Raw genomic sequence first — 23906 nt, 5'->3', positions numbered from 1 at the left:
GATGCTACACCGAATTTAAAAAGTACCAGTGAGTGACACAGACGAACAAAAGGAAATCAATATAATTATATCCATAATAATGGATATAAACCCACAATAATAGAAAAACTCCACAACAAAATGCAGACAAAACCCACAGATCCACTTCGCAGCAGTCACTTCAAGCCAGATCAGTGTGCCACTGAAACCAAGCCTAAATATGCTGCTTTCCCATACATAGGCCCACTTTCATACCAAATAGAAAACTTATTTAAAAAGAAGAAAAATATCAGAATCAGCTTTTCCACAAATAATAAACTACAACAAAAAGTAATCCATGGTGTAAATACCTCAAAGAGTTCCTACTGTAAATCAGGAATATACACACTCAAATGTGATACATGCCAAAAATTCTACATTGGGCAGACAGACAGAAGTTTTGAAATTAGATACAAAGAACATATTGATGCTCTAAGACTTGATAACTTGAACAAATTAGCATTTGCAGCCCATATTGCTGAAGAAAACAATTCATTGTGAAAAATTGAGGACTACTTAAACATTTTGCATCTAGCACAAAAAGGAGCCACTATGAATATATTAGAAGAATTAGAAATACACACACACACACATAAAAACAGCACCCCAGACTATATCCTTAACGATCAAACAGAGTTAGCTAACACCCATTTCCTGAAAAACTTCCAAAAATTACTTTCCAGCCTCCAAAGCAAATAATATTAATACACCTATCTGCAGATCAAGTAGCAAATTTATATGTTGCTATAATTCTCACGATGACAAATGTAATAAAAATATAGTATTTTACCTATACAGTTCTAAATACACTCCTGGAAATGGAAAAAAGAACACATTGACACCGGTGTGTCAGACCCACCATACTTGCTCCGAACACTGCGAGAGGGCTGTACAAGCAATGATCACACGCACGGCACAGCGGACACACCAGGAACCGCGGTGTTGGCCGTCGAATGGCGCTAGCTGCGCAGCATTTGTGCATCGCCGCCGTCAGTGTCAGCCAGTTTGCCGTGGCATACGGAGCTCCATCGCAGTCTTTAACACTGGTAGCATGCCGCGACAGCGTGGACGTGAACCGTATGTGCAGTTGACGGACTTTTAGCGAGGGCGTATAGTGGCCATGCAGGAGGCCAGGTGGACGTACCGCCGAATTGCTCAACACGTGGGGCGTGAGGTCTCCACAGTACATCGATGTTGTCGCCAGTGGTCGGCGGAAGGTGCACATGCCCGTCGACCTGGGACCGGACCGCAGCGACGCACGGATGCACGCCAAGACCGTAGGATCCTACGCAGTGCCGTAGGGGACCGCACCGCCACTTCCCAGCAAATTAGGGATACTGTTGCTCCTGGGGTATCGGCGAGGACCATTCGCAACCGTCTCCATGAAGCTGGGCTACGGTCCCGCACACCGTTAGGCCGTCTTCCGCTCACGCCCCAACATCGTGCAGCCCGCCTCCAGTGGTGTCGCGACAGGCGTGAATGGAGGGACGAATGGAGACGTGTCGTCTTCAGCGATGAGAGTCGCTTCTGCTTTGGTGCCAATGATGGTCGTATGCGTGTTTGGGGCCGTGCAGGTGAGCGCCACAATAAGGACTGCATACGACCGAGGCACACAGGGCCAACACCCGGCATCATGGTGTGGGGAGCGATCTCCTACACTGGCCGTACACCTCTGGTGATCGTCGAGGGGACACTGAATAGTGCACGGTACATCCAAACCGTCATCGAACCCATCGTTCTACCATTCCTAGACCGGCAAGGGAACTTGCTGTTCCAACAGGACAATGCTCGTCCTCATGTATCCTGTGCCAGCCAACGTGCTCTAGAAGATGTAAGTCAGCAACTTTGGCCAGCAAGATCTCCGGATCTGTCCCCCAATTGAGCATGTTTGGGTCTTGATGAAGCGTCGTCTCACGCGGTCTGCACGTCCAGCACGAACGCTGGTCCAACTGGACGCCAGGTGGAAATGGCATGGCAAGCCGTTCCACAGGACTACATCCAGCATCTCTACGATCGTCTCCATGGGAGTATAGCAGCCTGCATTGCTGCGAAAGGTGGATATACACTGTACTAGTGCCGACATTGTGCATGCTCTGTTGCCTGCGTCTATGTGCCTGTGGTTTTGTCAGTGTGATCATGTGATGTATCTGACCCCAGGAATGTGTCAATAAAGTTTCCCCTTCCTGGGAGAATGAATTCACGGTGTTCTTATTTCAATTTCCAGTAGTGTATATATATAAAAAACTTAATAATTAATTTAGCAATATCAACTCAAAAATTCAATGTCTCTGTACTAATGTAAAAGGCATTACAGTTTTGTAAATGAATATATGATCCTTTCCAAACATAGGACATCATCGTCAAATGTTACGATGTATCATAGCATCTGTGATACTCATATGTTTGTAAGCTCTTTATATGTATCAAAACATGTGGTGCGTAGTTGAAATGATCTCAGCGACAAATCTAAAGAGTACAGTAAGAACTATTTACGTGTGCAAGAACTAGGATGCAGTGGGAATGCATTTACATCGGTTGGGCGAATGTTATGAAAACAAACACTTGAAACCGACGTTTCATGTAAGTCACATGCAACGAAAATCTGTAGCGCAACCAACTGTGTGTGGCGGGTTTATAATTATGTTTTATTTATATTTTAAGACAATTGATCTATAAAAACACACCAAATGTCATAAAAAATGGTTCAAATGGCTGTGCGCACTATGGGACTCAACTTCTGAGGTCATTAGTCCCCTAGAACTTAGAACTACTTAAACCTAAGTAACCTAAGGACATCACACGTCCATGCCCGAGGCAGGATTCGAACCTGAGACTGTAGCGGCCTTGCCGTTTCAGACTGCAGCGCCTTTAACCGCACGGCCGCTTCGGCTGTCTCCAAATGTCATAAAGAGAGCGTGTAAACTGTCTGAGGATGAATCACAACGATTAGATACCGGTAACGGTTTCCTTTGAATAAAGGAACTCAAAGTAAAGTTGTGGTTGGTTGCTGTCCTAACACCATCAACATACATTGTTACACAGTCTGCGGTCTAACACGCGCTGTGCCATGGAGGCACAGTTACAGTATGTCCTGAAAATGGTTTTCTGGCATGTGCGCGCCGTAGCATGTTCTGTCTCACCCATTCACATCGGCCGGGCTGCATTCGAACAGTGTCAAAGTTGGCGTGGATGCGCTGCTACAGTGTCTCCACATCTGAAATGGGTAACTGTGGCACCTCGTCTGATCCCTCTGGCAGGGGAGGCTGGAGCAGCATAATGTAGCAGCGACATTTCGAATCATGAATGGCAGGTGAGACGAAGTCAGCAGGAAACGCCGATATTTTTGGCCTGTTAGGAGACGCGGAAGGAAGATTAGTCGCAAAATACGGTAGCCAATTATCCCAGCCCACACATTCCTGCTGCACCGATGTTAATAATACACTGTTTCCACACCATGGCGGTTCTGCATACTGTTCCACAGATGACTGTTACGAAGGTTGAAGATACCACTCAGATTAAAGGAGGCCTCATCTGTGAATAGGTTGCCTGGTGAAGAAACCAGTGATAAAACTGCTCCCGATGTGGAACGACTGTCGCTAGGGACCCCTGCACACAAGCTGTAAGTGACAAGGGTAGTAACAAGTGTCAGGGAGAATGTTCTACACTTTCGTCTAGGTTACCATGTACCAGCGGGCCAGCTGCCTGGTAGTGACATGGCGGTCGCCTTCCACAGTGTTAATCACATTTTACTCCAAGTCTGGTGTTCGAAAATTTCGAGTACGTCCTTCAAGATTTCCCGCTTCCTGAAACGACTCTGTCTCAGACCAACGGCAAAGCACTCTTGCAAACATTTGATGCTGTGGTTGTTGTTGGTGGGGATAGGCCTCTTGAAACAACCTTGCTGCCAGCCACCCATTGCCATTTGCATTTCCGTAAGTAAACACCATGTCGTCTAGATCTCGATTCGGATACGGAACCATTTTGTACAATCACCACCACTACAAGGTGAGCCAGAGAAGTGAATCGGACACAACGTTACCAATTACTCTGGCAGGTGGGCCGCTATGACATGGCGTACGAGGAACAGTACCACCATCTAGGAGGAAACCGCACATCCCGTAACTGTGGCTGCATGGTACAACGCGTATTCGACGCAGTCTCTTTAACGAAGTGCGATTGAAAACATGGTCCCTAGCACGCAAACCAATCATTTCCGGCCATACTTTCCTTAGCCCTTTTTTGTTGCATATCCGCTCACCGATCAATTCTTAGAGTTTGTACATGGTGGAAAAAATCATTGAGTAATTGTTTATGTTTAGTATGTGGTATGTAGGAAGTTATGCTTGTGTTTTGGTGGGACATCATTTACGTACAAAGAAAAGAGCATAGGACCGAATACCAAACCCGGTATCCCGCCTGATACTGCCCGCCTACATTATGACATGACGAGGTGCCGGCAAGACGTTACGTATGAGCGTAACTTTTGGCAAGAAATTTAGGTTGCTAATTTTGGCAGGTAAAGTGTCGACGTCGTCGTCGTCAAAGACTTTGCTGAAGTCTAAGAAGAACACGACAGTCGGCTCTTTCGCATCCGTGCAAGCTCATCTGTTACCTTTATTAAAGCAGATGCTGTGCTGCGGAAACTTGATAGTTGTTCGTCTAGTAGTTCGATTGTGGTTAGGTAGTTTGTTAGCTGGAATGTAATCGAATTAAATCGGGCGATGATGGTGGAATTAGGTTAGGAAATGAGGCACTAAAAGTAAAAGTCGAGTTTTGCTATGTGGGCAGCAAAATAACTGATATTATCTGAAGCTGAGATAATACAGGGTGTTATAAAAAGGTACGGCCAAAATTTCAGGAAACATTCCTCACACACGAATAAAGAAAAGATTTTATGTGGGCATGTGTCCGGAAACGCTTAATTTCCATGGTAGAGCTCATCTTAGTTTCGATAGTATGTACTGTACTTCCTCGATTCACCGCCAGCTGGCCCAACTGAAGGAAGGTAATGTTGACTTCGGTGCTTGTGTTGACATGCGACTCATTGCTCTACAGCACTAGCATCAAGCACATCAGTACGTAGCATCAACAGGTTAGTGTTCATCACGAACGTGGTTTTGCAGTCAGTGCAATGTTTACAATGCGAAGTTGGCAGATGCCCATTTGATGTATGGATTAGCACGGGGCAATAGCCGTGGCACGGTACGTTTGTATCGAGACAGATTTCCAGAACGATGGTGTCCCGACAGGAGGACGTTCGAAACAATTGATCGGCCTCTTAGGGAGCACGGAACATACCAGCCTATGACTCGCGACTGGGGAAGACCTAGAACGACAAGGACACCTGCAATGTACGAGGCAATTCTTCGTGCAGTTGACGGTAACCCTAATGTCAGCGTCAGAGAAGTTGCTGCTATACAAGGTAACGTTGACCACGTCACTGTATGGAGAGTGCTACGGGAGAACCAATTGTTTCCGTACCATGTACAGTGTGTGCAGGCGCTATCAGCAGCTGATTGGTCTGCACGGGTACACTTCTGCTAAAGGTTCATCCAACAATGTGTCAATCCTCATTTCAGTGCAAATGTTCTCTTTACGGATGAAGCTTCACTCCAACGTGATCAAATTGTAAATTTTCACAATCAACATGTGTGGGCTGACAAGAATCCGCACGCAATTGTGCAATCACGTCATCAACACAGATTTTCTGTGAACGTTTGGGCAGCCATTGTTGGTGATGTCTCGATTGGGCCCCATGTTCTTCCACCTACGCTCAATGGAGCACGTTTTCATGATTTCATACGGGATACTATACCAGTGCTGCTAGGACATGTGCCTTTACAAGTACGACACAACATGTGGTTCATGCACGATGGAGCTCGTACACATTTCAGTCGAGGTGTTCGTACGCTTCTCAACCACAGATTCGGTGACCGATGGATTGGTAGAGGCGGACCAATTCCATGACCTCCACGCTCTCCTGACCTCAACCCTCTTGAATTTCATTTATGGGGGCATTTGAAAGCTCTTGTCTACGCAACCCCGGTACCAAATGTAGAGACTTCGTGCTAGTATTGTGGACAACTGTGATACAATACGCCATTCTCCAGGGCTGCATCAGCGCATCAGGGATTCTATGCGACTGAGGGTGGATGCATGTATCCTCGCTAACGGAGGACATTTGAACATTTCCTGTGACAAAGTGTTTGAAGTCACTCTGGTACTTTCTGTTACTGTGTGTTTCCATTCCATGATTAATGTGATTTGAAGAGAAGTAATAAAATGAGCTCTAACATGGAAAGTAAGCGTTTCCGGACACATGTTCACATAACATATTTTCTTTCTTTGTGTGTGAGAAATGTTTCCTGGAAGTTTGGCCGTACCATTTTGTAACACCCTGTATACACTACTTAGTAGCCGGTATGTCCGCCTTTGGCACGGATTAACAGCGGCGATGCGCCGCGCTATGGATGCAGTGATGCCCTGGTAGGCCGCTGGAGGGAGTTGCAATCATATCTCCACACGCAACTCACCAGGTACCATAAATGTCGGAGGAGGGGGTCGATGACCTCCGACACATCATTCAGTCACATTCCAGATGTGTTCCATGTGTGTTCGTTTGGGTTTAGTCTGGCGTGTTGGGGGCTCAGCACGTCAACTGGACCTCGCCACTATGTTCTTCGAACAACTTCATCACACTCCTCGACTTGTGACATGGCGCATTATCTTGCTGAAATTCCCTACAGCTGTCGGGAAACCTGATCACCACGAAGCGGCGCACGTGGCCTGCAACCAGTTTATGGTATTCCCTGGCTGTCGTGGTGCCTCTCACGAGCTCCACTGGCCCCGTGTATGCCCGTGTGAGTTTTCCCCAGAGTGTAATGGAGCCGCCACCAGCTTGTCTCCATCGAGCACTATAGATGTCAAGCAGCTGTTCTCTTAGAAGTCGAAGAATACGCGACATCCCATCGACACGATGGAGAACGTATTCATGGCTATGACGTCCAGTACACGTAATGAGGGGTGGTTTCGTCTTGGTTTTACCACGTGTTGAAGACACTCCCCGCTGCACGCCTCGAACACTCGACAAGTAGTTCATTTTTCGAAATGCTCTCGTCGAGCCTCCGGCCCTCGGTCAGTCGCAGATAGACCGCGCGCCTTCCCCATTATACACACGGACAACACCGTGCCGTGGCTGCAGAGAAGGAAGAGGCCTTGAGGCAACTGCGAGCAGTCTTCGCACGGCGCCTCAGCGCAGTACTACCTGCGAACACTCCTGCGACGTCGCAGAAGGACGATCGCGCGCCTGTCCCAGCTGTTGCCCCAGTAGCACCGCAGGTGAAAGGCGCAAAGAAGACAACCGCCGCCCCAGCGGAACCGGTGGCGACGCAGACTCCTGCGGGAGCGGGCCCCGCAAGGGATCGAGAAGCCAAAAGGGCAGTCTTCATCGCATCGCATTACGCCGAATTGGCGCAGCTCTCTGAACAAGCGGAGCTCACAGAAGCTACAATACAGAAGGGCTGCGACATGCAGTAGAGGAGGATGCTGAACGGTAGCCGATCGCCGCCGTTCTGCACCAGCCTGATGAAGCTGCACCAAGTCACTGACGGCAAGGCGCAGCAGAGGGCCTAACAGCAACGCATGCGTTGCCGCGCCCAGTTCCCTTGTTACAGGGAGGAAGCCACTGCGGCCGGCCCAGGAGACTAGAGATGGGTCGAACTCGTTCATTCCCGTTAACTACTTCTTTCATTTCACTCTTTGCCGTGAAGCGTTCAAATGAAGTAGTTCATTCATGAAGTACGGAAGCCTGGCGAAGTTGCCTAGTTCGCCGTTCAGCCGCGGCTACGCTCGCTTCGCCTCGCTCGTACAATAAAGCTTCGTAATACTTCATAATTTTATCAACAGATGGCCGAACTATGCAGTAACGCGCACGCAACGTTTTACACTCTTACAGCGTCTGAGCTAACAAATAGAGCACGGTCCAAGGGGACAAAGGAAAGTTAAACAGAGAATCCTATCACATATAATGAAGCTACACATTTAATCTTGCTCGACACTTTCTCATGAAGCGCCCAAAAAAGTCTTTATCTGCCAAGTGAAACACTGAAAACTAGGGCTACCAACGAAATGCAGTCCAGTTTTATGTTCCTTTTAAAATTTAACCCCAAATAGAATGAGTATGTTTACCACTGTCACAAAGTATATATATATATATATATATATATATATATATATATATATATATATATATATATATATATATATATATATCAAGTAATGATTCAGAAGTTTTCCTGTAGATTTTATTTTTGTTGAGAATAATAACCCTCCAGATTCAAAACGTTAACTGTCACCTGTAGTCATTGGTACGATTTCAGGTAAAATCCCTCTTTCAATGTTGTAACACACCTTTTATTTTCATGTTGTCTGTGCGTGCTCACACAGCCAGCTTCTTCATTTGTAATATTCATTTGTCCGCAAGCGCTGCCAACGGTAGGCTACCGGTAGACGCGAAGTATAACTGAACTTCTCAAATAGTTACGGGTAATGATATCAGGACTGCAGGAAGCAGCTGACGCTGCCTTCCCCTTGCCCGTCACCTCCACAGCCCAACGCAAACGTATCGTTTCCCACAAACGCCGCGCGATTCATCGATAGGCTGTAGAGGGGGGAGTGAAGTGAGGGGAGAGTGAGTGACGTAGCGCAGATGTAATGGGATGAGGGAGAGAGGAATAGAGTGTGTGAACTAGAAAAAAGTGTGGAGTGTGCTATCTGTGAAGAGTTTGAAGTACCAGTTCATTGAAATTGAGTGGTTAGTTCACACTTCACTGGAGTGAAGCGTTCATTTGAACGACTCATTCGAGAGCTCCCCATCGCTACAGGAGACTACAAGCGATCCCAGCCGCTGACCCAGCTAACGGACACTCAGCACGTGGGTAACGATGCACGATACCTCACGCTAACCGACCTCACCTTGCATACTCTGTCGCAGCTAGCAAGCCGCTACTGCCCTTACTACCCGTCCTACTGTCGCAGAGGTTTTTTTTTCCCTTGGCGCTTTTTTTCCTCTGCCCTTACTACCGCTACCCTTCAATCGTTTTCGACCACTTCTATCTCCTGATGGCCCATGTTAATGAGTAATCTTACCCAGACGCATGGATAACATCACAGCCCGCATCCTGTGACGCCTGATTCAAAAACTAACATGTTTACGGAGGTGACAGTAGAACCTTTATACCGTACTTGTGTCTGACTAGCAGTTATTCCTTATCAGGTGACACAGCTAGTGCCTGGAGGGCTTTATATCGGTAGTAGGTCGACGGTCCTAATGTTCTGGTTAATCAGCGTAACGATGCACGATACCTCACCTATTTCTGAGTGAGACGAGTTTTCTAACATCAAATACGCAGATTTAAGTACTGATTTGGAGTGTTGCCGGCCGTGGTGGCCGAGCGGTTCTAGGCGCTACAGTCTGGAATCGCGAGACCGCTGCGGCCGCAAGTTCGAATCCTGACTCGGGCATGGATGTGTGTGATGCCCTTAGCCTAGCTAGGTTTAAGTAGTTCAAAGTTCTAGGGGACTGATGACCTCAGAAGTACCATAGCGCTCAGAGCCATTTGATTTGGCCTTCCACAAGGGAAATGTCATGTTATGCAGGTCGACAAGAAGAGAATATACGCTTTTGAAATATTATACTACAGAAGAATGCTGGTGGATAGGTGGACAGGTCGAATACATTATTAGGAGGTACTGAATCTAACTGAAGAGAAAAGAACTATATGGCGTAAGGTGAATAAAAGAAGCGATCGGTGGGTATGACATACACTGAGTCACCAAGGAACAGTCGATTAGTTAATGGAAGGAAATATGGTGGGTAAAAATTGTAGAGGGGTACAACAAGCAAGTTGCAATGGATGTAGGTTGCAGTAGTTACGCAAAAATCAAGAACATTTCACAGAATAGAGTGGAGTGCTGCAGCAAACCATTCTTCGGATTGAAGACTGTGACAGCAGAAAACGAACTTACTGTCAGGCGTCAATGTTAAACTATAACATGTGCAATTACAAGACTCTCTAATCGAACAGGTTCTGCAGAATCGTTTTGGAAAGACTAAGTTCCTCTGTGGACTTGATGAATAGATGGTTCAAATGGCTCTAAGCACTATGGGACTTAACATCTGAGGTCATCAGTCCCCTAGACTTACAACTACTTAAACGTAACTAACCTAAGGAGATCACACACATGCACGTCCGAGGCAGGATACTAAATTGCGACTGTATCAACCGCGTGGTTCCGGACTGAAGCGCCTAGAACCGCTCGGTCACAGAGGCCGGCTGATGAATAGATCCACTGGGCAACAGTTCATTGGAAAATGCAACCAGGAGACAGAAAGCCGCGCGGGATTAGCCTAGCAGTCTAAGGCGCTGCAGTTACGGATTGTGCAGCTGGTCCCGGCGGAGGTTCGAGTCCTCCCTGGGCCATGGGTCTGTGTGTTCGTCCTTAGGATAATTTAGGTTAAGTAGTGTGTAAGCTTAGGGACTTATGACCTTAGCTGCTTTTTTTTTTAATTTTAAATTTTAATTTTTATTTGTATTTATTTATTTAATTTTTAAGGCAGAAAGCGCCACATCGCTGCAGCACTAACTGGTGTTAAATACTGATATGATGTAGCTATGAGCGCTGAGTTCCTGGTGCTTCCCACAGACTGGGCTAGGCCGTTCGTGTGGCTCCACACAGCGATTCGCGCGCCACCGGATGACTCACGAAACGGCGCTATTATCTCCCGCCTCCGACGTGCCATCTGCCACTTACGTAACCCGCAGGAGCAAGCCAGTCCGCCGTAGCGTATCCTGCGGACTCTGTAGAGGTGGCAGACGCAGCGGCAAGCATGGCGGGCGCAGAGCAGGCGACGGTGAAAGTTCGCATCGCGCAGGGCGAGCTGCTCGGCCGTCGCCGGCGCACAGTGTGGGGGTTCCCCTACTGCTGCTTCCAGGGAATCCCCTACGCGGCGCCACCGGTCGGACCGCTCCGCTTCAAGGTGAGTGCCCTCCTTACGCAGGCTCGACGAGTGTGGCGTGGGTGGAGTGAACGTAATCATTTCTCCACTGTACTTCGTTCATTGTATGAGTTGTCCGTCCCCAGTAGCTGAGCGGTCAGCGTGACAGATTGTTAATCCTGATGGCCTGGATTCAATTCCCGGCTGGGTCGTACGTTTTCTTCGCTCAGGGACTGGGTGTTCTGTTGTCCTATATATATATATATATATATATATATATATATATATATATATATATATATATATATATGTGTGTGTGTGTGTGTGTGTGTGTGTGTGTGTGTGTATGTATATATATTGTTGTGTACATAGTTCCACATAGTCAGCGCGTACACAACTTTCCCACTAGAGCACGCCCCGCTAAGCACAAAAGCGTAGGTGCAGCGTTCGTCCGTCTCCGCACTACGATATGGCGCTGCCAAGACATGGACCAAATTCTACTTCCGCCGATCCGCGTATTAATATGTAACGCAGCCAATGAGATTGCTGCTAACGTAGAACCTTTTCTCCTCGCGGATCACACTCGTGCAGTGATACCTGAATGCTCGAGGTATTATAACGAGTGTACAGACCTCGGATTAGTCAGTCTGCATTAGTCTGCATTAGCCTGTCGTCAAGTTTCAGTCTGCACCTAATAAGATTATCATATTCCTGTACATAGCCATGAAGAGAAATGTATAGACACTTTGTCAAGTATCAGAGATATGTGACAATAAGATTAACGTACCAAGACCAAAGGAACTTCAGATTGTCGATTGTAAATAGCAACCAGAAACCAGTTAAGTTGTTTTTATGCTTGTTCTTATTTTAATAAATGTGTGTGAAAATTAATCGTTCTGTTAAGTTGGTCGCCATCAATCTGCTACTGTAAGCGTGCAAGTGGCATTTCTATCGTCTGTACTAGCGGCGGAAGATAAACACGCCACGATAAGACCACAAGACATATTGCTGACACTCGCCTACTTCGTTAGAGCGACAAGTCAAATAATCTGATGGTGTGTGTTCCGAAGGTCTTACAGTACGCATACCTAGAAGTCTATTTTACAGTGGGTACTGACAAGGAAAACAACCATCGTATCCCATCACATTAGGTTGTAAGAAGACCCAGTGGATAGCGTATCAAAAACTGAACACAGATTAAGCATGAAAACAGAACGAAGGTGTACTGAACTGTGAAAAAAAGCGACACAGAATGAGTGAACGGTTCAAGAACAAAATTTTTGAATATAGAGCAGCCTCAGACAACAGCGGCGTCGTGCATAACTGGCAATGATGTTGGACTGCCAAGTGGGCAAGCCTTGTTCAAAACTCGTCCGTTCGTTTTCTTTTTTCGCTCCACATTGTGAACTGTTCGTCTGGTCACTGAAATGTTAGCTCTCATTCTGTACTGTTGGCAGTTGTCATGCTACACACTGGTTATAGAACGTGAGTCGTATCGTAAGAATACGTTACCTTCGCAAATAAATCTGGTGAATAGTGAGAGCAGGTGAGATACAACGTAGACGTCTCACAGAAATGAAAACATCAAATAAACGGGTGTGAATTACGTTACAACAAAGGAATTCAAGAGTCGAAACATCCGAAACGGAACTCCAAAAATTTTAAAAACATATGTTTTGACAGAACACGAGGAAACTGTACGTATGTGGAACTCTTGCGTTCATTTGTTGCAGCTTATGGGACAAAGTATTATGTTTTCGTCATTTTATTGGGACTGACTACTTTCATATTCATATGAACGCCTATATCAGGCAAGGATGCATGTATGACTCACTTACCAGGTATACAAATTATCTGTGTCGATAAGAGATTCCTATCATCTGACACACGTACTGTCACTAACGCCGTCTACGACACACCAGACGTATTTTCCAGTGGAGGATTCGATTGACTTGTCGTCTTGTCATTAAACGTTTGCGCTTTCCATTCGAATGCCACTTCTTTTCAGCTGCTAATAGAGTAGTTGCGCAAAATCATTATTGGTCCCTACGTTACACTTCGCTGTTACAAACGGACGTTACACCACGACACAGACACAAAACTGAATAAAGTGAACTACGAAGAAAAAAAAATTGTCATGAGAGAGAGGTTTGAACACGGCACGCCCGCTTGTCAGTCCAACACCGTGACCACCCAGTCACAACGCCATTTCCCTTCCTGCTCCCTCTGTACTGCACTTCTTGTTCTTGCACCGTTCACTGTTTCTATTTTGCTTCCTTTTTCACAGTTCAATATACCTTGTTCCTCTTTTCATGCTTGATCAGTATTCAGTTTTTGACTGGATGTGCACTATATGTGAGGTGGTGTTAGCTGGATTGGTCCCCTCCTGAAACTTCCTGGCAGATTAAAACTGTGTGCCGGACCAAGACTCGAACCCGCGACCTTTGCATTTCGCGGACAAGTGCTCTACCGTCTGAGCTACCCAAGCACGACACACGCCCCGTCCTCACAGCTTTACTTCTGCCAGTACCTCGTCTCTTACCTTCCAAACTTTAAGGTCCCGAATTCGAGTCTCGGACCGGCACACAGTTTTAATCTGCCAGGAAGTTTTATATCATCGTACACTCCGCTGCAGAGTGAAAATCCCATTCTGGTCCCCATCTGTTGATAGGAGACCAAAAAGGTGAAGAGTGCATCATCCAGAGCGTGACGCTGGTGAAGCTTTGATAGCTGATCCTTAAATGTTCGAACAAGCCACTCCATCAGACCACTGGACACTGGGTGCATAGGCACTCTGTGGACGAGAGCAATTCCACTGGATGTGAACTCTGTGGATGTAAACTGAGACCTATTAGCGGTGACAACTGTTTCTGGCACACAGTCAATCTCAAAGATACAGTTCAAGGCTTGAATCACATCCAAATGACGTAGAAGACATCCAGCAGATTTATGGAAAGCCAGAACCACCATCGACCACGGTGAACCACAGATGGCCGAGAAAAGAGCCTGCAAAGTCATGACCATAGTGTCGACATCTGCGGCCATGGGAAAATGGTTACTTAGTCGTGCTGCTTGTTTCCTTTTACGAGGTATGGAGGTGACCACCAAGCCAGCAATGTTGTTGTCTATCCCTTTCGAATATACATGTGGTTGTGACAAGTGTTTTGTCAGTATGATGCCTCAATAACGTTGGTGAAGCAGGTGTTGAACCTGGCATTGAAGAGAAGAGGGACTGGCCAATTGAGGGTGGTCATTTCCTCCCTGGAGCAACAAGACCCCATTGAGGGCAGAGAATTCATGCCGGCAATACCAGTAACTAGAATTAAAAATATGGCATTTCAGTCTTTGATCGCTATTTTTTTATTTTCTATTACCGGTTTCAGGCTAGCTGCTCATCTTCAGATCATATATTGTAGTTACAGAGTAACTTGTCAGTACAGAACTATCGGTTCACTGTCAACTGTTTAGTTATGACAGCTAGCCTGAAACCGGTAATTGAAAATAAAAAAATAGCGATCAAAGACTGAAATGCTATATTTTTATTTAAAGAACGATGTTGTAAATCCCATTAAGACAATCATATCTAGTTTTGATAACACACCAATAACCTCTTTTGTCTGGGTCCAGTGAACATCCTCAACATACTAGAAGGAGAAGTTTGTGAAGAATTGGGTCTTCCACAGAACGCTGGGCCACGGGCTTAGCATCGATAACTAGTGAGGTCAAAGCTGCTTCGTCTTCAGTATCTAAGTGGCCACAGACTTCTGAATTGGAATCAAAGGAGGAGTCTGTACCCACCAGCAACCACGAAAGTAGGTCAGCATTGGCACGATGAGTCATAGAATGGTACTGAATTTCATAGGAATAACTGGCAAGAAACAGAGCTCATTACTGAAGGCCGTGAGCTGGTTTTGTGAGAGATGTTGGCATCAATGTGAAGTAGTGGCAACAATGGTTTGTGGTCGATCAGCAGGGTAGAATGATGACCACGGACACACTTGTAGAATTTTTTAAAACAAAGACAATGGCCAGGCCTTCTTTTTCCATTTCTCCATAGTTTCCTTTGTGAGTTTTGAAATTATCGTGACAGCAACTGCACATGCATTGACAAAACTTTTTAGTATCGTTGCGTTCCAGCTTTCAGGAGCCAAAACTATCAATTTTGTATGTATTTTGGTAAAGTGCCATTGCTATAAACGTGATAGAGTGGGGAACCCAATAAGTTGTTGGATTTTGGGCAGTTATCCTAACCGTAAATGGTTGTCGGGCACGAATCACAATTATTACAAGGAATGCAGTTGTTACAGTGCAACACTTGAAGCAATTCTTTGTGGTAAAAACATCAAATAAATGACGATGTCGAGGCTACTGAGCAAAAGGTTGTACTTGATGCCCTTGACAATTATAATGAAATGAAATGTCGTGTGGCTAGTGCCTCCCGTCGGGTAGACTGTTCGCCTGGTGCAGATCTTTCGAGTTGACGCCACTTCGGCGACTTGCGCGTCAATGGGGATGAAATGATGATGATTAGGACAACACAACACCCAGTCCCTGAGCAGAGAAAATCTCTGACCCAGCTGAGAATCGAACCCGGGCCCTTAGGATTGACAGTCTGTAACGCTGACCACTCATATGAGTGTGTTACAGGCATATTTTTGGATCTTGCCAAAGCCTTTGATACAGTTGACCATAATATTCTATTAAATAAGTTAGAAGCATTAGGAATGAGAGAGGTAGCTAATGACTGGTTTCGATCACAGCTAGGAGATAGCGTACAAAGAGTAGAGATAACAAATACTTCAAATAGATCCAAACATTTAGTAAAACACTTATCAGAACCAAAATACACCAATATAGGGGTTCCGCAAGGTAGCATATAAGGACCATTACTATTCCTGATTTACTTCAATGACTTTCTCTGTAGTGTTGCACTTGGTGAAAAAATTCTCTTCGGTGATGACAGCAATATTATAGTCACTGAGAAAACAAAAATCCTTGCAAAGAAAGCAAATGAAACTCTTAGGAAGTTTACGATTGGTCAATAAGCAATAAAGTGACGTTGTACATAAAGAAAATTAATGCCATGAATTTCAGTTTGAAGAGGGAAAATGACAATGTTAAATTAAATATAGATAGCACCTCTATAGACTGTATAAGAAATGCAAAATTTCTAGGAATGAATATTGATTCCCAGTTGAAGTGGTTTGAACTGTCATTGGCCACAAAAGATGCTTTATAAATAAATTTAAAAAAATCTGATGAAAAATACTCTTTAATTGTTTGTAGTAAGTTTAAGACGGAAAAACCAATGATAACTGAAGAGACCAACTTCTCTAAAAGCACAGGTGCGCAAATGTAGAAAACAATTTGGTGGAAACAGAAAATTTAATATGTACGAAGCGAAAAGCATGGTATCCCAAAGATAGACATAAGAAACTTCTGAAACAAGTGACAGTACAACCATCTGGAGCAGACAGTTGTGGTCCTTGAAATGTCTTGTGGGGATCACAGGATCAAGGAATAATAATTTCCACTTGCCATAAAAACGCGGTGTGTTGTCCAGTTTTAATGCTTCTCATATTAATGTATATTCATACCCTTAGCATCTTGATTTCTGGTAAGATTCGTGAATACTTTGACATCATTCTCAGACGACTGAAGTAGCCTCTGGAATGATCTACCTGAATTTCTTCGCTGACCATTCGAGTTGCCATCCTATCTTTATGCAACCACAAATTCAGAGTTTATTCTTTTTCTTTTTTACTGGTTTCAGGCAGACAAGTCTTAAGTTCGAAAATACCCATGCAACTGCAACACCTTGCACTTCAGAGGCGAAGGCGGCACTTCGATACAATATGTTGGTGTAAGCTGTCGCCAACACACCAGTCAGCAAAGACGTAGCACAAAGACCTATAGTGGGTGCTGGATCAAGCGCACCTATCACGAGAGAGGTCAGAGGCACACTGACAAACAACACGCCGCCAACGCCCTCTCGACAGCAAGTATTTATGGCGTCGTTGACTGGAGGCCCTCACTAACTCACTGTCACTCTCACAGACTCACTGCATAGCGACCAGATCGAGACGAGCAGCGAGGCTCAAGTTTGTAATAGCAAGATTACTGATATTGTCTGCAAGAGGATATTATGGATGAGCTTGTACGACAACACATGGACTCTGTTAAAGTTAAGTACCAGCTATCTGTTCATGTAAATAAAGAACCATGTTAATTCACATGTGCCTTTGTGTTGTAGAAAGAGGATACAAGCCACCCAAAATAGTATCCTCTCCTATGGTACAAGATTCTACAAACGAAATATCGAAATCCAACTGTACACTGATGTATTGATGCTGCCAAACTAGGCTTAATATAAACGAACGCCTGCTCTGCAGTCCCGCTGAGAATATGACTGTCCTGTGGTATATAAAAAAGAGAACTGTGGTTAAATTCCTGTAATATGGGTCCAAAGCTTCTATAAATTTTTAAGGTTACGTCATCTTGCCTTCAACTGTTAGTATTTTATTTAACGATTGCAATTGATAACGCACACGACTGCATTGAAAATGGCTTAATACCGAAATTGCATTCGTTAAATAGAACAGTAACTGTCCTGGCGTAATGTGTGTCGGCACGACAGGGAAGAGCGGAGAGGGCTGTGAGACGACGTCACCCAATGGTACACTGACTAGAACGACACCACGACTGGAATGGCACCTACACGAAGTGAATATAAGCGCTGCGCCACCTAGCCATGGCCCAAATCCTCAAACGCCATGCACTCTGCCTTGCTTTCCGTATCCGCCTTCCTTCCTCCACACGGATCCTGTATGAACTCATCCCCTTATCCCCTTCCCCCAATATCTCCACATCCTTTACACTGTCTGCAGGCTTTCCTTCTTCCTCTCCACCCCTCGCCCATTGCACCTCTATCCTATTTCTCCACCTCCACACCCTCCATCTCCTTCATAGTGACAATTTCCAGGGCTTCCCCCTCCCAGATGATGAACAACACCGTCACATTTACCCTTCCTTCCAACTATAACTTGGCCTTGATCCCCCCTCCCTCCCCAGGGCCACCTTTTTCCTCATCCCTCCTTCTCCCAGAGCAGATTTTCCTCCATCCCTCCATGAGTCCCTGCACCCCCTCCTTGGCTGTTTTCCTCTCTCATCCCTTTCCTTCCCAGCTCTCCTTTGGTGCACCACCCATCTCATCCCCCTTTCTCTTCCCTCCTCCTCACTTCCTTACGCTTCTTCCCATTTCCCTTGCCCCCCCCCCCCCCTCCCATGCAGATCCTCCCAGGTTTTTATTTGGTATCAGTGTGCTACCTTAGCATTGTGTTTTGGTCCCATTCTACAGTGTCATCTAGTGATGTGGGTTTTAATTGTGTGCTCGACCTGTTTATTGTCCATTGACAGTTCCTTCCTACGCCGTTCGTCATGTGGCTGTTTTTCTTGTTTTATGGACTTTTCTGCCCCAGCTGTACTTTGCCTGGAGCTTTTTAGTCTAGTGTGTAGTTTTTTGTGTGTAACATACTTTTTTAGATTTTTGATTTACAGTCACCGCTTTGTATATCTTATTTGCTTCTGTTGTGCCTGTTTTGTTTCTATATTCCGCCATACTATGTCTTTTATATTATTTTTAAATGTTTTCGTGTCTATTTATGTCTGTTGGCTGAAGAGCAGCGCTTATGCAGCGTCCAGGACGCCCCTGATGAGGAATGGAAATGACAATAAAGGAAAAAAATAGCCACGACTGCAGTAGATGAATACCATTCATACAAACGCTACAGCAGTGACTTATGATCTGAATTGTGTGGTTTGTATTGAACTAGTATATACCGCAGAACAATGATTATTTGCATGTCACCTTTTGCTTGAGATATACCTTTGTGAACAAGCAAATTTAAGTATTATCAATTCAACACTGTAATAAACTCCATTAATAGGATTTCCTTGAATTGGTATCTAGCGATTCGAGGAAACAGCTTCCTAGGCACCATATATTAGACGAGTTTGCAGGATACTACACTAACAACTAAAAGCAAGATGACATCATAAAAAAAGAAAAAGAAAATATGTTGGTCGCCAGTCTTGGGGAAGACTTTCAGTGCTTTACCACACCTCACTGCCATTTGCGCTGCAGGGTGTTTCACAATGTTTTGGCGATTTCATATTTGAGTAATGTGCGCTAAAAACGAGATGCAGCGACAGTGGCGCCATCTGTTAGTAGTGCGATGTGTAAAATTTCATCCCATATACAGATCAGTAATCGTGTTGTACGCTCGAAACAATATTGTATGTTCGCAGCACAGTGCTTTTTCACTACAGAGAATTTGAGATGTACTTGCAACGTGCCTTTCTTCACCTTACATTGATAGTCTGTTCTTTCGCATGATCTTTACTATGATGGGCCTGTCAAAGCCAGTTCGCTTTTCTCTACTATATTTTATGGTCTGGGGATACAAAGAGGCCATAAGGTCTTCGAATCCATCCTCACCCACCGTATCCATCCGCACTTTAACACCACCTCCTCCACCTTACCCAGTGTGGCTTCTGACCCTCCTTCTCTGCTGAAGACCAACTCCTTAATCTCCTTCACCTTCCCTCCCTCTAGCTTAACTCCCGTCGCTCCGCCATTTTTGTTTCCCTCGACCTCCAAAATGCCTATGACCGTGTATGGCGTCCCAATCACCTCTTTAAACTCTAAACCTACGCCCTTTCTACCGGTTTTGTACATCTGGTCGCTTCCTTCCTCTCGCGGCGTCCTTCCTATGTCACCCTCCATAACACCAACTCCTGTATCTTTTATCCCACTGCTGGCGTCCCTCAGAGCTCTATCCTCCCCCCTCTGCTTTATCTCTTGTACACAGCTGATATGCCCAAACCAAACACACCTGTCCACCTTCTCCAGTATGCTAATGATACCGCCTTCCTGCCTCTCTGTCCTACCCTTCAGCAGTCCCAACACACCCTACAAACCAACCTTGACCAGTTCACCTGTTCTCCTGCGTATCAAGAGGTCTGATTTTAATTGTGTGCTGCCCTTAGTGTTACTGTCATTGATTGTTATGTGCTACGCCATCCATCGATACTATTATGCTCCGGTCATACTTCGCCTTGTGTTCTTTTAATTGTCTCAATGTGTGATATTTTTGTGTGCAGTACTTTTGTTACGGTTTTTATCTCCATTTTACAGTCGCCCCTTTTTGTCCATTGTCTTCCATAATGTTACCCCCTTTTTATATCTATGTACACTATGTTTTCTCCTTTATGTTATTTTTAAATGTCTTCTATTGTATGTTCCGTCTTTCAGCTGAAGAGCAGCGCATATACTGCTGCCAGCCTGCCCCGATGGGGAGCTGAAATACAATAAAGAAAAAAAAAAAACAAAGATGCCTGACTTTGACTTTGGTTGCATATATAAAGAAGCAATCACTTCTTCGTTTGGATTTGAATTTCTTTTTCTTTTACTACTGGTTGATAGTATTTCAGAAGTGACAGGGCCAGTTCATAACTCTTAAACCAGTTATGTTTCTTGTGTTTTGGAAATATGATTACACAAGCTTTTCACATCAACCGCTCGGTTACTCACCTTATAAGATCTCCATTTGGTTGCTTTGTTCTATAAACTTGCGAATTAGAGGTGTAAGCTGTTGTTGTGCCAGCCAGACTGAAAACTTTCAGTACATTGCTGTCAGGTTTGGAACGAATGTACACTCGAAAACTTCATCATCTTAGAAATTTTACAGAGTCACATATTCTCCAAGAGAATAGTGCGCCATTCAGTTTCTGTTGAATAAATCAAAGATATTTCGTATAGGAGCCAGTTCATACCGTTTTGCTCTGTCGGACCTAGTTGATTTATTATCAACCATCTCTGTCCCACTGTTCTTCCAAATTTACCCTTAAAACCCTGTAACTTCCACCCAAACACATCAGACAAATAATGGCTTCAATTTCTCTGTCTGTCTCATTAATAAAAGACTCAGAAGAAGAGTATCTAGAATTAGCAGACACGATGCATAGGTCAGTACATGTCACTATTTCATCCACTATTTCAACAGTGAATAACAACCGTCATATTTCTATTTCCGTCTTTTTATCCTTCGCAATTCCCTTCACACCAGAAATGCGTGATGAAAAATATTACGTGACTGGTCCTGATAGAGGGATTGGAATTGTCTTTCATCGATTTAGCATGACTATCCTCACAAAAAGTTTATTGATATTCTGGTTTGTACCACTGTTATCCTCAACTTCTTCATTTTCTGTGTCATGTTCACGATATAGTTCGGAGTCTGAGTCTACACCTCCTTCACTTGATTCTTCACTAGAGATTTAATTTAGCTATGTATAGTTACACAGATCTTCTCTCATCCTTTTAGCTCTCTTCCGAAATAAACAGAGTATTACAGCAGGTTGCACGCGTCTGAAATCGTACTTGTGCTACAAAAAAAGACATCACAAGTGCTATAGTGGGTCCTGCACATCCAAACAGTACTGACCTGCTTCATCAGGTTGCCCTCCATGGAGTGGGTGCACGCAACGACTGTGGTTATATTGGGTTAGATAGAGCAGCAATCAGTCGTAGAATTAAGTTGCTTTAATATGACATTTATAGTCACAACGCAGATGAGATTTCGACCTGTGTCGGGTCATTATCAATGCAGTGCGGAATTGTAGCAGTTGTTAGTGCTCAAATGAATGCTTACACAGTAATTGTTGAACTGTGTAAGCATTCACTTGAGCACGAATAACTGCTACAATTCCGCACTGCATTGATAATGACCCGACACAGGTCGAAATCTCATCTGCGTTGTGACTATAAATGTCATATTAAAGCAACTTAATTCTACGACTGATTGCTGCTCTATCTAACCCAACTTACCTGCTTGTTACTGGTGGTTCTGGACGACTCAGACACATCAAATTCACTGCTAGACAATGGACCTCAACCCCCATTCAACAATCAAATTACACAACAGTGAAGCATAAGAAGCTACACGAAATACAACACCGGTATAGTGTTCTAAACCTAACAAAAACTAGTAAGCAACATAGCTCTCGGTCTGGGAGACCCGACAGTAGCAATGGAATGTTAAGCATTTTAATAGTTAGCCGCGATACCAGCTCGTGGAACACCATGGAAATGGGTAAGAAACATACGTGAAACTGCCAGTTCGTCGAATCGAAAGTAAACTGGCCCTTGGAAATCGGTACGAAATCCAAAGTACACCGAAACCAGTGCGTAACAGTTTACAGCCAGTCCCTCGTCGTTCGTTACGAAGACAGGCCCAAACGCTGACTATTTCGTCGGCGTTCACTCATCTCGTGATTGTGATCTTGTCTTGGATGGCTGGCTCGCTCTCCTGATTTAATCAAGCCAGCCTTTTACCTATGCACATATTTCAGGACGGCAGTGTTCTCCGACTGGCCGAGAAGCTTGAAACGATTAAAAGATCGAATTCACGATGAAATTTCCAGAATTCCTCCAGCAGTTATGAAAGGTGAAACGCTCCGAGTTTTATGCAGCCGTGAATGTTCGTTATTTTTCCGATGTAGCATTTCATAAGTTAGCTTGAATAAACGTGTATAATATTGTCAAAGCATTGTTAAACAACCTGTAGAATAGCCATCAGGTAACTGCTACATACAGGGTGATAACTATTGGACTACTCTCACGCTGATAAATTAAGGGTAATGCTGATACATGCTGAAACAACGCACTGGTGGGCGGTTTGCGGGTTTAAATCACCTCGGAGTATGACCATGCAGTGCATTTGACCTGCGGTCGTCGCACGGTGGCGCTGGCAGCAGTCCACATACGCAGAGGTGTGTTGGTGCATGTCAGAGTACGGTGCAGCGAGTAAGTGTGCAGACGTTTTTAGATATGCTAATGGTGACTGTGTGTTGAAAATGGATCAAAGAGCAGATATTGATGACGTTATGAGGGGTAAAATACTAGGGATACTAGAGGTTGGTCAAACACAGCAGTTCGTAGCACGGGCCCTCTGTGAGCCACAAAGTGTGATCTCAAGATTATGGCAACGATTCCAGCAGACAGCAAACGTGTCCAGGCGCTACAGTACGGGACGTTCACAGTGTACAACACTAAAAGAAGACCGATATCTCACCATCAGTGCCCCAAGACGGCCACAGAGTACCGAAGGTAGCCTTGCTCGGGACCTTACCGCGACCACTGGAACAGTTGTCTCCAGACACGCAGTCTACAGACATGGTTCATTCGCTCAGAGAGCTGCAAGGTGCATTTCACTGACCCTTGGTCACAGCAGAGTCCGTAAGGCCTGGTGTCAAGAACACAGTACATGGTCATTGGAACAGTGGTCCCATGTTATTCTCATGGACGAGTCCAGGTATAGTCTGAACAGTGATTCTAGCCGGGTTTTCATCTGGCGTGAACCAGGAACCAGATGCCAACCCCTTAATGTCCTTGAAAGGGAGCTGTATGGAGGTCGTGTTTTTTTTTTGTGTGGGGTGGGATTATGGATGGCGCACATACATCACTACATGTCTTTGACAGAGGAACAGTAACCGGTCAGGTGTATCGTGACGTCATTTTGCAACAGTATGTCAGCCTTTTCAGGGGTGCAGTGGGTCCCACCTTCCTCCTGACGGATGATAACGCACGATCCCACTGAGCTGCCATCGTGGAGGAGTATCTTGAAACAGAAGATATCAGACTTAAACCCCATCACGTACGTCTAGGATGCTCTCGGTCGACGTATCGCTGCGCGTCTTCAAACCCCTACGACACTACAGGAGCTCCGCCAGGCACTGGTGCAAAATGGGAGGCTATACCCCAGCAGCTGCTCGACCACCTGATCCAGAGTATGCCAAACCGTTGTGCGGCCTGTATCCGTGTGCATTGTGA

General features: G+C 45.1%; 1 protein-coding gene across 1 annotated transcript in view; it reads left to right on the top strand.

The window, feature by feature from the left end:
* Positions 1-10847: 10847 nt before the first annotated feature.
* Positions 10848-23906, top strand: part of LOC126292205 (esterase FE4-like) — a 132922-nt gene continuing 119863 nt past the window's right edge. Inside the window, exon 1 of the mRNA XM_049986057.1 lies at positions 10848-11056. Within this exon, the coding sequence (XP_049842014.1) occupies positions 10907-11056 (150 nt within the window). The 5' untranslated portion in view covers positions 10848-10906. The remainder of the gene's footprint in view (positions 11057-23906) is intronic.

Source organism: Schistocerca gregaria, chromosome 9 (genome assembly GCF_023897955.1).
Source record: "Schistocerca gregaria isolate iqSchGreg1 chromosome 9, iqSchGreg1.2, whole genome shotgun sequence".
NCBI classification, from domain to species: Eukaryota; Metazoa; Arthropoda; class Insecta; order Orthoptera; family Acrididae; genus Schistocerca; species Schistocerca gregaria.
Note: the sequence above shows the minus strand (reverse complement) of the source record. Positions and strands in the feature narration are given on the sequence as shown.